Raw genomic sequence first — 16,521 nt, 5'->3', positions numbered from 1 at the left:
TTAACAGCCAGTTTCCCTTCTTTAGGGGATGACTTTGACTTAGCAGATTCCTTACATGACAGAGGAAACTGTGAGTAACTCCTTAAAGTCTCCTCTGTTGCCGACTTGCTTATTACCACCAAATTATTATCATTTCCAAAAAACATATCTCTTGTGAATGATCAATGAAACCTGTTTGCACAGTGGAAAATTAGGGTAGGTGTGTCGTCGTTTGTTTTTGATGTTGTTGGACTGTTTTTTCTTTCTTTTTTTTTCTTTTTCTTTTTTTTTTTTTTTTTTTTTTTACCAGTATGCATAGTTTTATTTTAAAATTCTTACAGTCTTTGGAATGATGTAAGGCAAATGTGACTCCCCTGGCCAGGTTAGGCTTCATGAGTGGGTGACTTGTTCGATCACCCAAGGACCCATGCTTACAAGGGCGCCATATTGGTTTATGAGTCTGTAGTTGTCATCTTGAAATTCTTAATACAGTTGAACAAGGGTTTCTGTATTTTCGTTTTACACAGTACCTTGCCAATTCTATAGCTGATCTGAAAAGCTGCCTGATAGGTTTTATTGAAAATACTTGAAGATAAGTACTGTAGCTGGAAGATGTTGGAAGGATATTGGCAGCAGACTGTATGGGTATCCCCACCATGACAAAGAACAAGGTCCAGTTTTTATCTGTTTAGTGAACGTCTGTATGCAAATTGATGTTTCATTTTCTTCACTGCAAGGCACTCATAATCGCAACTCTCATCTTACAAACAGATGAGCCAGCACCACCTGACGCACCCAAACCAAAGCCAAGTCCAAACCCCAAGCAGCCTGATTCCACTGGTAAGAGCCTGTAACCCTGTGGGTCATCTGTATGTTGTTTACAGGACACTGATGTCCATGTCAGCTGGGAGGAGATTTCACGTGAAACCTGTGCTCACTCTTCACTCCTTGTACAAGGAAATTCCAGTGTTGAAGTGGCGAAAAACCTAGTTTTCAACTATATGATTTTTATTTGGATTACATTTTTAGTGTCCTGATTTTACTTCTAAGATTTTAAGATATAAGTCATAAATCTTAAATAGGATCTTAAATTCTGAGATTTTTTGGATTCCACCTCTAAAAAGTTGAATGCCAGGTTTTAAACATAGACATGATATGAAGGAAGGGATCTTTGCATTCCCAGTGGAGAAGTGAGTGCTTTTTGAATAATTAGTTACTGAATTTTTTTTTTTTGTTTACACGCTTGTTTAACTTGTAACACAGAAAAATATAGTGTCCAAATCCTGTTGACATTTTGATAGTTATGTGCTAGTAACGTTATTTTTGGCATATTCATATTTCTTAATGACTTTTTCATGTCATTTAAGTCTTTCTAACATGACTTTTACTGTCAATTTTATATTCTTATTTGTTTCATACATAATTATATACTTCAGTATTTAATTTCAAACATGTTATGTTTCTTCTAACATTTTAGAATTACGGATTTCAAAGCCAATTTGAATCAACTTTATGCACTTGTTTTTATTCCTTTGAATCAATTTCTAGAATGCAAATTGTTTAGATCAATGTGTACGAGTACTTCTATAGCTTTTGACCTGGTTCTGAAATTGCCCCAGAATTATATGAATTTATTTTGATGCCAGGGATATGTGCAGATGTCCCTTTCTTCCCACCGTCATTACTGCTGGTGATCACCTAGAAACCCTTTGTCGTGTACTATCACATGGAACATTAATCTTTGCCTAGTTTCAGTTCTTTACTTCTGTAATTAAAAAAAAAAAAAATAGTACATCAATTGGCCATATATACTACTTTTTTTTTTTTTTTGAGACAGAGTCTCGCTCTGTCGCCAGGCTGGAGTTCAGGGGCACCATCTTGGCTCACTGCAACCTTTGCCTCCCAGGTTCAAGCAGTTCTCCTGCCTCAGCCTCCCAAGTAGCTGGGACTACAGTAGGTGCACACCATCGTGCCCAGCTAATTTTTTTTTTGTATTTAGTAGAGACGGGGTTTCACCAGGTTGCCCAGGCTGGTCTCCTGAGCTCAGGCAATCTACCCGCCTCGGCCTCCCAAAGTGCTAGGATTGCAGGCAAGAGCCACTGTGCCCAGCCTACTTCTTCTTTTAGGTATTTGTTACTTTGCCTTTATTCTTATCTCCCGATATGTCCCTACTGTTTTATAAGTGTTCTTCATTTTTTTATAGACATTAAATATTGCCAGCCATTTACTATGAAAATGCTTTTTCATCTTATTTTTGCCATTAGATAGTTTAACAGTATTTTTTTGACAGGCAAGTCTTCAAATTTTTATTCATGGTGTCTTATATTTGAGCGTTCTGATTTTGGTGACTTTTTTTTTTTTTGAGACAGAATCTTGCTCTGTCGCCCAGGCTGGAATGCAGTGGCATGATCTCGACTCATTGCAACCTCTGCCTCCTGGGTTCAAGCAATTCTCCTGCCTCAGCTTCCCGAGCAGCTGGTACTACGGGTGCCCACCACCACACCCAGCTAATTTTTGTATTTTTAATGGAGACAGGATTTCACCATATTGGCCAGGCTGGTCTCGAACTCCTGACCTCATGATCTACCTGTCTCAGCCTCCCAAAGTGCTGGGATTACAGACGTGAGCCACCACGCCCGGTTGACATTTTTTCCTTTGAACCTCAGAACCATTTTTTCATTGCTCCCTTCCCTTTTGGGAAAAATAAAACCTTTTTTTTTTTTTGAATTGTTTACAAGTAAGAGTTGACTTGTAGAGTGCCGACATGCCTGCAAAATTGAGATTTTTCTTGATATTCGACGTACCTCTTTCCCCGATGATTTCTTTTAATGCAGTTCTAATTTTTTTCTTTTTTTTTTTTTTGTTTCTCTGGATATATTTTTATGCCCACTATCTTTCTGTTTATTGTTGTAACATAGAAAGGATTTAATATATTTTTCCTTACTGTATCCTGAGCTATGATCCCTTATTAAATTTCTATTTTTTTCTCATTTCTTACCTTTCTAAGAAGACAATCATATTATTTGCACATGATTTTAAAATATTTTTCAATTTTCTGTGTTTATATGTTCTCTTCACATTTTATTTGTATTTTTGTTGTATTACCTTTGATAGTAAACCCAGGACAGGTTTAAATATGAGTGAAGAGAGCAGATATTTTAAATTCCTGACTTTAAAGTGAAAACCCAAAGATATTAACCTTTAAATAAAGTAAATTGCCTTTTAAAAAATGTACTCATTTCAGGAAGGGTCTCTCTATTCTGGTATACTTTTTTCCCAAAATATATAATATTATTGGTTTTCATACCATGAGGTTTCTTACTTCTTTATATATATTTGTATAATCATCTGGTTTTTATTGATTACTCGTCAAAACCATATAAGTTATTGATTACCCATTGAAACTATTATGTAAGTGTATTCTTACATGGTTTTGGAAAAATGTTGGATTTGATGTAGCCCTTCATGTTTCTTTTATTTAAGCCTCCTTATTATCACCTTTCAGTATAAAATTGTCTCCAACCTTAGTCGGGATTTGAAAAGCTTAACACTAGAAGGCAACCTCTGAAACCACGGTGAATTTTCACGTCAGTTTGTCCAGCACGTCTGGGTTGATAGAGCCATTTTTTAGACACCCTGTCGCCCAAATCTGATCACAATCATGTGTCCCCATCTCTTAGGGCCTCTGTGGTGGAGGGTGTTGGTTACCTGGAGGGAGATGATGATGGGATGGGAAATCAACAGGAGGGAATCATGTGTTGGCAGGGTTGGAGTTCCAACTTCCTCCAGCCAGCGCAGTTCATTTATAAATTACTTTGTTTCTCTCTCTCCCTCTCTTTCCACCCCCGACTCTTGCTCTCATCTTTTACTCTTTGCATCTGAGAGAAGAGTGATGTGAAAATGATCAGGAATTTGCTTTTTCTTATAAGGTCCTGGTCACAATGATACTTAGAAAACACTTAGAAACACAGGCCTGTGGTGTTTTCTCCATCTGCTTCCAGGTCATTTCTTCCTCATTTCTCTCAGAACTTTGGTGGTAACAGCCTGTTTCTCTGGTTTAGGGGATAACTTTGATTTCATAGATGTTTCTTCGTGGTGAACGAAACACTGAGTAACTCTTTAAAGTCTCCTCTATTGCCGAATTGCTTATAGTTTATTTGTATTTTTGGAGTGCTGTAGGAAGAGCAGTGATGAAGGTTTGAGGCTTCTAGATGCTTCCATATTAGTTGCCTGAGGCTTAGGCAGGGGACATGTGGACCCCTGGGGGGATGCGACAGTTGAGATGACAGCTGAGGAATGAGGATGACTTATATCCCAAGGAGTGGGCCAAAGGGAGTTTTGTGTAGCAAGTGTGGCATGTGCAAAGGGCCTGTGGTCAATGGAACTGAGGCTGCCTGTGGGGCTCAGTGAGGGGGAAAAGAAGAAGTGAGGTATGGCATGGGATGGAGGGGAGCAGAGTGAGGCCACAGTCAGTGCCCAGTCTTCAAAATGTCCCTTTGAGTGTCCCCAGGGCCCATCCTTGTTTTCAGTGCTTATTACTCTTGCTCCCCTCTGCTTGCTCCCAGAGAGCTCTCTCCTGCCTTCCAGCTCTGCATCTCTCAGATCCTGGCTCTGATCCCGCGCTGCTGTTGCTTACACTCATGTACCCATTGCTAATGTCATCATTCCCTTCAGCAGCTAAGTGCAAAATTCACTTCCCATTAGAAAAGCAGTCTATACTAATAACAGCCAACTGGGAGACCCTAAAGAGTGCAGTTAAAGAAAAAAAAAAATTCAAATTTTCCCTCGAAAAGAAACCAGTGATATCACTTGGGTCCACCTCTCTGAGGTTCAAAAGCCTCTCATTAGTGTTAGTTGCTTTTAGGCCTGTTCTTACTGCATTAGCAAGGTGTATCTTTCTCTTCATATGCAGACAGTGCCCTTTCCTGGTGGGAGGCTCTCAGTCTCTGTCTACAAATCCAAGACCTGAGAGGTAGAGGGGTCCCCAACTGTCTGTCTTCTGCCAAAGTGGTGCCCTTGGGAATCACCAACTTCCTATGCCCACCTGTTCCAGCTACTTGGTTCACTTTGACCCAGCTCCTCCGAGGTGACACCCTTCCTCATCAGGCTCCCAGATTCCATCAGGTGTTCAAACCCCATGTGACAGGTGAAATACTGGTCCCCAGAGATGCCCACATTCTAACCCCTTGATCGTGTAAATGGGTGACCTTATGCAACACATGGGACTTTGCAAGTGGGATTTCATTAAGGATCTTGACATGGGAAGATTATTTAGGATGAGCTGTGTAATTGCAATGGAATCACAGGTTCCTTATAAGAGTGAGGCCTGTATCAGAGGATGAAGGAGGTGTTCATATGTGGAAAGAGACAGAAAGAAAAGTGGAGAGAACCATTGAAAAAAAGTAATTGAAAGACTTTGGCACCCAGGTTACCATGGCTGCCCCCAGCCCTTCAGATTCTCCTAAAGCCTCAAATCATCTTTGCCTGGAAGATGCACCAGCCCACTGGATAGCTGAGATGCAGCTGTTGGAGGGTGGATCTAGCCTGTGAGGACCCAGTAACCTGGATCCAATACATGACGATAAGGATTGAATGAGTGGTCATTTATTGATGAGTGATTGCTGGTTTTCTTGGCTACCTGGGCCCTGGGTCACAGGGATGGGAGGGCTGAGATGAACCTGGAAAAAAGGCTTTTCAGCACAGAGTCCCAGAGATTTTGAGTATGTGGATAGAAAAAAGCCATTGTTCCTACACATTCAGTGTCAGAAGTGAAGGATGAGAATGGTGTGCATGTCAAAGGAAAAACAGCTTTTTCCCCCTGTACGCGAGGTCACAGCAAATTTGCAAGATTCAGTGCACGGTGAAAGAAGCAGGCAGCCCCTGACATCCAGGGGCTGGCCTGGCTCCCACTGCCTGGCTTCGGGTTTCCTGTTGGTCATAAGGAATGTCACAGACAGGACATTTTAAAGTCAATAAGAAATGTCAGACAAGAGCACTGTGACTACAGTGAAGTCAGGAGACCTTGGGTTGTGCTTTGGCTGGTTCTTGATTTATTTCAGCTCAAGGCAATCAGTATGCCAAGGTGGCATATTTTGGGGTGTCACGTAATCTCTTACATTTGTATTTAGGGTGGGGTGTCCTGTACCCCATCATCTGGAAGGTTGTAGCACTTCCTGCTTTCTAGAGATGGTAAATGAACTCCCTGGGTCACTGGGAAGGTTGTAGTACTTCCTGTTTCCCAGAGATGGTAAATAAACTTCCTGGATCACTGGGGATGTTGTAGCACTTCCTGCTTCCTGGAGATGGTAAATAAACTTCCGGGGTCACTAGGGAAGTTTGTAGTACGTCCGCTACCTGGGGATGGTAAGAGAACTTCCTGGGTCACTGAGGAGGTTGTAGCACTTCCTGCTTTCTAGAGATGGTAAATGAACTTCCTGGGTCATTGAAAGGTTGCAGCACTTTCTAATTTATAGGGACACTGTAACACTTCCTGGTTTATCTGGAGATTGTAATGCTTTGTGATTCGTAGGGACACTGCAACACTTTCTGGCTCACATTGTTGCATTTCCTGGTTCAAATGGGTAATAGTAGCACTTCCTGGTTCACGGGGACATTGTGACACTTCCTGGTTCATAGGGATAAATGTAGCACTTCCTAGTTCACAGGGATATTGCAACACTTTTTGGTTCATACAGATAATTGTCACACTTCCTGATTCACAGGGATCTTGCAACACTTCCTGGTTCATAGGGATAATTGTAGCACTTCCTGTTTCATAGGGACATTGTAGTACTTCATACAGATAATTGTAGTACTTCTTGGTTCATATAGATAATAGTAGCACTTCCTGGGTCACAGGGACATTGCAATACTTTCGATTCACAGGGACATTGCAATACTTACTGGTTAATTCGGATAATTGTAGAACTTCCTGGTTTGCAGGGACGTTGTAACATTTCAAAGTTTGTACGGATAGTTGTAGCACTTCCTGGTTCATAGGGACATTGTAACACGTCCTGGTTCATACAGATAATTGTAGCACTTCCTGGTTTGCAGGGACACTGCAATACTTCCTGGTTCATAGGGATAATTGTAGCACTTCTTAGTTTGTAGGGACACTGTAACACTTCCTGGGTCATGGTGACACTGCAACACTTTCTGGTTCATATGGATAATTGTAGAACTTCCTGGTTCATGAAGACATTTGCAGCCCTCTGGTTCATAGGAATAATTGTAGCATTTCCTGGTTCGTAGGGACATTGCCACACTTCCTGGTTCATCTGGATAATTGTAGCACTTCCTGGATCATAGGGAAATTGTGACACTTTCGGCTTCATAGTGGCATTGCCACTCTTCCTGATTCATATGGATAATTGTATCACCTCCTGGTTCATAGGGACATTGCCACACTTCCTGGTTCATCTGAGTAATTGTAGGACTTCCTGGTTCATAGGGAAATAGTGAAACTTCCTGCTTCATAGTGACATTGACACACTTCATGATTCATATGGATGATTGTATTGCTTCCTGGTTCATAGGGACATTGCCACACTTCCTGGTTCATCTGGATAATTGTAGCATACTTCCTTGTTCATAGGGACATTGTGATACTTTCTGGATCATAGCGACACTGCCACACTTCTTGGTTCATATGGATAATAGTAGCACTTTCTGGTTCACAGGGACATTACAACACTTTCTGGTTCATTTGGATAATCATAGACCTTCCTGGTTAGTAGGGACATTGTAACAGTTTCTGGTTCATATGTCTAATTGCAGCACTTCCTGGTTTATGGAGACCCTGTAAAATTTCCAGGTTAATACAGATAGCTGTGGCACTTCCTGGTTCATAGGGACATTATAACACTTCCTGGTTCATATGGATAATTGTAGCACTTCCTGGTTCATAGGGAAATTGTGACACTTTCTGGTTCATAGTGACATTGCCACACCTCCTGATTCATATGGATAATTGTATCACTTCCTGGTTCATAGGGAGATAGCCACATTTCCTGGTTCATCTGGATAATTGTAGCACTTCCTGGTTCATAGGGACATTGTGATACTTTCTGGTTCATAGTGACACTGCCACACTTCCTGGTTCATATGGATAACTGTAGCACTTCCTGGTTCATATGGATAATAGCACTTTCTGGTTCCTTTGAATAATTGTAGAACTTCCTGGTTTGCAGGGACATTGTCACACTTTCTGGTTCATATGGGTAAATGTAGCACTTCCTGGTTTATAGGGACACTGTAACATTTCCTGGTTCATACAGATAATTGTAGCACTTCCTGGTTCATAAAGACATTTGCAACCCTCTGGTTCATAGGAATAATTAGCACTTCCTGGTTCACAGGAATATTGCTACACTTCCTGGTTCATCTGGATAATTGTAGCACTTCCTGGTTCATAGGGAAAGCGTGACACTTTCTGGTTCATAGTGACATTGCCACACTTCCTGATTCATGTTGATAATTGTATCACTTACTGGTTCATAGGAACACTGCCACACTTCCTGGTACATCCGGATAGTTGTAGCACTTCCTGGTTCACAGGGACATTGCTACACTTCCTGGTTCATCTGGATAATTGTAGCACTTCCTGGTTCATAGGGCAAGTGTGACACTTTCTGGTTCATAGTGACATTGCTGCACTTCCTGATTCATGTGGATAATTGTAACACTTCCTGGTTCATAGGGAAAGTGTGACATTTTCTGGTTCATAATGACTTTGCCATACTTCCTGATTCATATGGATAATTGTATCACTTTCTGGTTCATAGTGACATCGCCACACTTCCTGATTCATATGGATAATTGTATCACTTACTGGTTCATAGTGACATTGCCACACTTCCTGGTTCATCCGGATAGTTGTAGCACTTCCTGGTTCATAGGGACATTGTAACATTTCATGGTTCATACGGATAATTGTAGTACTTCATAGTTTGCAGGGACATTGTGATGCTTCCTGGGTCATAGTGACACTGTAACACTTTCTGGTTCATATGGATAATTGTAGAACTTCCTGGTTTATAAAGACATTTGCAACCCTCTGGTCCATAGGAATAATTGTAGCACTTCCTGGTTCATAGGGACATTGCCACACTTCCTGATTCATATGGATAATTGTATCACTTACTGGTTCATAGGGACATTGCCACACTTCCTGGTTCATCCAGATAGTTCTAGCACTTCCTGGTTCATAAGGATATTGCAACACTTTCTGGTTTATATGGATAATTGTAGCACTTCCTGGTTCATATGGATAATAGTAGCACTTCCTGGTTCACAGGGACATTGCAACACTTCCTGGTTCATTCGGATAATTGTAGAACTTCCTGGTTTGTAGGGGCATTGTAACACTTTCTGGTTCATATGTCTAATTGCAGCACTTCCTGGTTTATGGAGACGCTGTAACATTTCGAGGTTAATACAGATAGTTGTGGCATTTCCTGGTTCGTACGGATAATTGTACTTCCTGGTTTGCAGGGACATTGTGACACTTCCTGGGTCATAGTGACACTGCAGCACATTCTGGTTCATATGGATAACTGTAGAACTTCCTGGTTCATAAAGACATTTGCAACTCTCTGGTTCATACGAATAATTATAGCACTTCCTGGTTCATAGGGACATTGCCACACTTCCTTGTTCATCCAGGTAACTGTAGCACTTCCTGGTTCATAAGGATAGTTGCAACATTCCCTGGTTCATCACCACCATCCTGCCATCTGCTCTAGCCCTATGCAGCCACTCACAAATCTACTTCGTATCCATGGATTTGCCTATCAGGGGCATTTCAAACAAATGGCATCCCATGTGGTTTTGTGCCTGGCTTCTTTCACTCAGCATAATATTTTTGAGGTCCATTGATTCTGTACCATGCATCAGAATTTCATTCTTTTTGATGGCCGAATGACATTCCATTATATGGGTAGACCACATTTTGTTTACCCACATACCTGCTGATGGGCATTGGGTTCTTTCCACTGTGTGACTACCATGAATAATGCTTAGCACTTAGCATACAGTTAGGACTTCTATGTACGTACTTGTCTGAGTACTTGTCTTCAATTTTTTGGGTAAATACCCGGGAGGGGAATGGCTGGGTCATATGATAACTCTATGTTTAACCATTGAAGGATCCGCCAGGCTGCTTTTCAAAGCACCTGCACCATTGCACCATCCCACAAACAATGTAAGAGTACTCCAGTTTCTGCACATCCGAGCCAACACTTGTCATTGTCTGTCTTTGTGATTAGAGCCATCCTAGTGTGTATGATGAGCTGTCTCATTGTGGTTTTGATTTGCATTTCCCTGATGACCACATAGGTCGGCTTTCAAGTTTTCTTGTTCTTTCTTCTCTGTCAAGTAGGTGAGTAATACATAAATAAATATTTCTTACTCAGCGTTTTGATGTGTTTTATTCATAGCCTTATTAATGCTTGACCTCATTTGCTTGTCTCTCAGATATGCTTCTCTAAATGTCAGTTTCAAGAAGGAACTGTGTTTTGTTCAACTCCAAAATCCCCAGATCTATCTAGGACACTGCCTGAAACACAGAAGGGGTTAAAAAAATATGGATGAAATATAATAGCAAATGCATGTTCTATTTCAAAATATCAACAGTTATTCCATTTGCAGAACAATAAAAAATTCAATGTGAAGACTAAGACACTGTTGTTTATGTGTGTATGCTTGTATATGTATATGTACATACATATATATGTGTGTATACCTCCATGTATGTATAGGTATATATAGGTATATACACATATACAAGCATACCCACATTGTGTGTGTGTATATATATATGTATACACACACACACACATACACACACATATATTTACACATATCTTTATAAAACACAGACCTAGGATATTTCCCCTAGAATCAGGTCCAAGCCAGAGAGTTGAAAATGTTGGATTTCTAATTTTTTGTTAAAATAAAACTAAGAACATTTCATTATTTTCATCATGATTTATTTTGCTGACTTGTGGAACATATGCAGGCTTGTTAGGTGGGTGTGATGCTGAGATTTGGGGTATGATCGATCTCATCACCCAGGTAGTGAGCAGAGCGCCCAATAGGTAGTTCTTCAGTTCTTACCCCTGTCCCTCCCTCCACACTCTAGAAGCCCCCAGTGTCTGTTCCTATCTTTGTGTCCATGAGTACCCAATGTGTAGATCCACTTATACATGAGAACATGCAATATTTGGTTTTCTGTTTCTGGATTAGTTTGATTACAATAAGAACCTCCAGCTCCATCCGTGTTGCTGCAAAGGACGTGGTTTTGTTCTTTTCCGTGGCTGTGTAGTATCCCATGGCGTCTAGGTACCACATTTTCTTTATCCAGTCCACCATTCATGGGCATTTAGATTGATTCCATGTCTTTGCTATTGGAAATAGTGCTGTGGTCAACATATGTGTGCAGGAGTCTCTTTGGCAGGATAATTTATTTTCTTTTTTTTTTTTTTTTTTTTTTTTGAGACGGAGTCTCGCTCTGCCGCCCAGGCTGGAGTGCAGTGGCCGGGTCTCAGCTCACTGCAAGCTCCGCCTCCGCCTCCCGGGTTCATGCCATTCTCCTGCCTCAGCCTCCCGAGTAGCTGGGACTACAGGCGCCCACCACCTCGCCCGGCTAGTTTTTTGTATTTTTTAGTAGAGACGGGGTTTCACCGTGTCAGCCAGGGTGGTCTCGATCTCCTGACCTCGTGATCCGCCCGTCTCGGCCTCCCAAAGTGCTGGGATTACAGGCTTGAGCCACTTTACATATGTATGGAGGAATGGGATTGCTGAACTAAATGGTAGTAGTTCTCTTTTTAGTTCTTTGAGAAATCAGGGAGATATGTTTTGGAATGAACTTCGTATAGCTTTTTACTTTCTCCCTTTTAAAATGCTTCCAGAAGGCTGTCCCTTATTTGGTGCACAGAAACTGGCTGAAAAATAAACGTGACCAGCTGGGAGCGGTGGCTCACGCCTGTAATCCCAGCACTTTGGGAGGCTGAGGCGTATGGATCACCTGAGGTCAGGAGATAAAGACCATCCAGGCCAACATGGTGAAACCCCGTCTCTACTAAAAATACAAAAAAATAGCTGGGCATGGTGGCAGGCGCCTGTAATCCCAGCTACTTGGGAGGCAGAGGCAGGAGAATTGCTTGAACTTGGGAGCCAGAGGTTGCAGTGAGCCAAGATGGCTCCACTGCACTGCAGCCTGGGTGACAGAGCGAGACTCCATCTCAAAAACAAACAAACAAAAAATTAACCAGGCATGGTGGCACACGCCTATAGTCCCAGCTACTCAGGAGGCTGAGGCAGCAGAATCACTTGAGCCCAGGAGGCAGAGGTTGCAGTGAGCCTAGATCGAACCATTGCACTCCAGCCTGGGCGACAGAGCAAGACTCCATCTCAAAAAAAAAAAAAAATAGTAATAATAATAAATATAAATAAAATTAAAATAAAATAAATAAAAAATAATAATAATAAAAGTGACCTGCAGCCACCTCTCCAAGGGGCCTGGATACCAATGGAAGGAAGTGGAAAGGAGGAGATGAAAAATTTACACCTTGAAAGCTGGAAGTGTTCTAATATTACCAATGCTGTGTCGTCAGACACATCGATAGTGACTCTAATACCTCCTGACGTCCTTATGTGATGAATACGTAGATGGTAACAAATTATCCTCCGCTTTTTTCCAGCTCATTGAAGCATTTTACGGAGGAACACTTCTGCACTGATAACAGCTTTAAATATTTAATTAGTGCTTTGAAGAAACAGAAGAGTCTGTGACGCAGAAGGGAAATGAAAAGGAAAGCTTAGTCTCCATTTAGTTATGTTTCTCATAAATATTTTCCCAGGGGCAAAGATGTTCTCTTTAATATTAAAAATACAAATAAACACTTGACTTCTCATTAGCCCAAGAACATATTGTGGAGATTTTCATTATTCTCAAAAGGCACACTTTCAAGACACACGGAACAGAGATGGAGCATTGCCTTAGCTTGCTTCTGGCTAGCATGTCTGGCTATTGACCAGATTTTATTTTTAAATGACTAAAATAATATCTTAACTAAATGGTGAAATTCATTTTCAGCATTGGCTTGCGGGCACAGGAGGGTTTTGGCTGGGCCAGTCATCCCTACCAGTGAAGAAAGCAAGGAAATAGGTCATTTCACTCAGGGACAGCTTGAAAACAGACATTTCATGGAGCTTCGTCATTCCATCAGCCTAGAGTGGGATTTGGGCTGTCACCCTTCAAGGATGAAAAGGTGCAGAGGACATTGAGCTAGAGATGAGGCACTCGTTTAAATGATTGAAAAGTTTTGGCCAGGCGCGGTGACTCATGCCTGTAATCCCAGCACTTTGGGAGGCCAAGGCGGGTGGATCACCTGAGGCTAGGAGTTCAAGACCAGCCTGACCAACATGGAGAAACCCCATCTCTACTCAAAGTACAAAATTAGCCGGGCGTGGTGGCACATGCCTGTAATCCCAGCTACTCAGGAGGTTGAGGCAGGAGAATTGCTTGAGCCTGGGAGGCGGAGGTTGTGGTGAGCCGAGATTGTGCTGTTGCACTCCAGCCTGGGCCACAAGAGCAAAACTCCATCTCAAAAAAAAAAAAAAAAAAAAGTTTCCATCTGGCTGGACACAGTGGCTCATGCCTGCAGTCCCAGCACTTTGGGAAGCTAAGGCAGTCAATCACTTGAGGTCAGGAGTTTGAGACCAGCCTGGCCAACATGGAGAAACCCCCATCTCGACTAAAAATGCAAAAATTAGCCAGGTGTGGTGGCGGAAGCCTGTAATGCCAGCTACTCTGTAGGCTGAGGCAGGAGGTTGCAGTGAGCTGAGATTACACCATTGCACCCAGCCTGGGTGACAGAGCAAGACTCCGTTTCAAAAAACAAAACAAAAAAAAGAGTTTCCGTCTAAGTGAGCTCTGTTGGTTCTCCCACCTCTGACCTTACGAGCTTTCTTCTTTCTTTCACCTGCACCTTGTTCTCTGAGTCACTTTGCATTTTAAGGCACAGCTGCAGCTCTCCCATCAGACTTGTTGGTCTTTTATGAAAGGATGAAAAAGTTCTTCCTCCTTTGGGTCTTTAACCGTTTCCTGGTGTAAGACAGCTTTTATGTTTGCTACCTGCTGGAATCAACCTGAAATTTCCTCCCAGAAAATTTGTGAATTTATCTTGTTCGAGTTACTCATGGTCAGTAAGTTAATAAAGATAGGTAGACAGACAGACGAATACATTGATACAGATAGATTCATGATAGGTAGATAGATGATTGATAGATAGATATTACATAGATACATAGATAGATACATAGATTAGACCTGATATATACAGGGTGGGTGGATAGATAAATGAATAAATGGCTAGATACAAGATTGATTGATAGATGATTAGATAGAGATTAGATAGATACATAGATAGATACATAGATTGGACCTGATAGATATATAGATATATATACAGGGTGGGTGGATAGGTAAATGAATAAATGGCTAGATACATGATAGACAGATAAAGCCAGTACATAAATAGATACGTAGACAGGGGAGGTAGATAGATAGATGAATACATGGATAGATAAATATACACAGAGACAGATCAATGATAGAAATGGATATATAGATATATGAATGATAGAAGATATTTTTAGAGAGAGATGATTGATTAATAGGCGATTGACAGATTAGAGGACAGATAAAAAGTGGGTAAAATGAAAATAAACTGTAAGCCAAAAGTCCATGTGGAATAGCGTGGGAAGCATTGAGAAGACAGTTTTTGGTGGTACCTGTTTAAAAATCGAAAACCTGAGCTAATTCCGTCCACAGTAAGATAGAGGAGGGCACTGGGAATTTATACCTCCCAGGAAAAAGAAATCATGGTAAACAGGCAAAGATCTTTCCAGATTACAGCTCTTGTGGGTAAAAGGTCCCCGAGATGCTCAGTTTGTGACAACCTGTTCTGAACTATTCAGTTCAAGGTTTCTGTTTTTTCTCCCAGGGGAGTTGCCTCGACTCTGATGTGTTTGCTTCGGTGCTCTATGTATTGTATTCATCCCACCCTTCAATTCATAAGCTCTGGAAATTGTTTATTTCACTGGGCAAACCATATGCCTCAGTCTGTCCTCTGATGGAGGCCCTTACATGCAAAATCCAATAGCAAAATTTCAATAGGTAAGATTTCAATCAGGACCCAAGAGGAGGCTGGCATCAGGCTCTCAGTCACCCATCTTCAGATTCAGGTTTCCGGATTCACTTTGCAACTCTTTGGGCGACCTCTGGACTCCTTGTTCCCAGGGTCCACATTTAGTTGCATCTTTACTGCATTGGTTTTATAAAAAAGAATAAAATTGGATGAAACAGGTACAGATACAGAGTATGGGGTCAACCTAAGTAAACACAAAGAGATGGTTTGGATCTGGTTCCCCACCAAATCTTAGGTTGAGTTGGAATCCCCAGTTTGGAGGTGGGGCCTGGTGGGAGGTGACTGCATTATGGGAGTGGTTTCCGTTGACTGGTTTACCACTGTTCCCCATGGTGCTGTTGTGGTGAGGGTGAGTTATCATCCAATCTGGTTGTTTAAAAGTGTGCAACAACTTCCCCACCCCCGTCCTGCTCCTGCTCTGGCCATGTAAAACGTGCCTGTTTCCCTTTTGCCTTCTGCCCTGATTTTAAGTTTCCTGAGGCCGCCCCAGCCACGCTTCCTGTACTACCTGTGGAACTGTGAGCCAATTAAACCTCTTTTTCTTTATAAATTACCCTGTCTCAGGTATGTCTTTATAGCAGTGTAAGGACTGACTAATATACTCTGTAATAGAAGAGATGTTTATTTGGGAGTATAGTAGTGCCATGAGAATAGATGTGCCATATTAAAATATGTACATATTCAGGGAGGTAAAGGGGAAAAAAGGATTTTAAAGGAAATAATGAAGAGGATTCCATAATTATTTTGAAATGATTATCCTTGGCTAAAAAGATCAATAACATGGTGACAGCAGTCTGAGTTTGGACAGCCAGTTGTTGAGCAGATGTCCTTGTGGAATTATTTTTTTTGCAAGGGTGAGATTTTTGCAGTCTCTTATGATAGTTTTTGTTATCAGGCATATAAGCATAAAAAGCATTAATATACACTAGAGGTACATTGAAGAGCTTATAAAATTGAAGTTTTTCTTCTTTGGTCAGAATATGACCAAAATATGTCTAAATATGAGTCTAAAATATGAGTCAGATATTTCCTTGGTTATCTTTGAGATTTATGTGGTCCCAGCTTTCTCCTGGATGGGTAGAAATTCCTGCAGCATATACAAAACTATCCTTCATGCCGTACTTCTTCCTACCATTATACGATTAAAACTAACAAAAGAGAGTTTTATAAAATGTTCTTCCTCTTGCTCTCCTGTACCAATAGGAAGCACAATTGTGTGTTCTCGTGGTTATTCACAAAGGTTCTATTGCAGTAAGTTTTAAATCCTTGTGTGTACACAGTCACACACACATATATCACACATACACATGCATGCACACAGTTATAC

The 16,521-nt window shown here is 41.3% G+C and overlaps 1 protein-coding gene across 12 annotated transcripts in view; it reads left to right on the top strand.

Annotated features, from left to right (window-relative positions):
• Positions 1 to 16,521, top strand: part of LOC139360885 (glyceraldehyde-3-phosphate dehydrogenase, testis-specific-like) — a 69,474-nt gene that overhangs the window by 18,147 nt on the left and 34,806 nt on the right. For 4 of the 12 annotated variants that reach the window (XR_011618429.1, XR_011618430.1, XM_071089245.1 and 1 more), the window contains 2 exons: positions 26 to 70; positions 751 to 819. The exons of 2 other annotated variants lie outside the window; for them this stretch is intronic. Coding sequence is in view for 4 of the 10 variants with exons in the window: in XM_071089245.1 (XP_070945346.1) it covers positions 26 to 70; positions 751 to 819 (114 nt within the window). In the remaining 6 variants the exon portion in view is untranslated. Of the gene's footprint in view, positions 1 to 25; positions 71 to 716; positions 820 to 10,247; positions 10,361 to 12,683; positions 13,033 to 16,521 lie in introns of those variants that run through there. 6 more of the 12 variants (XR_011618432.1, XM_071089248.1, XR_011618428.1 and 3 more) reach the window with 5 other exon arrangements.

This window comes from Macaca nemestrina, chromosome X, assembly GCF_043159975.1.
Source record: "Macaca nemestrina isolate mMacNem1 chromosome X, mMacNem.hap1, whole genome shotgun sequence".
Lineage (NCBI taxonomy): Eukaryota > Metazoa > Chordata > Mammalia > Primates > Cercopithecidae > Macaca > Macaca nemestrina.
Note: the sequence above shows the minus strand (reverse complement) of the source record. Positions and strands in the feature narration are given on the sequence as shown.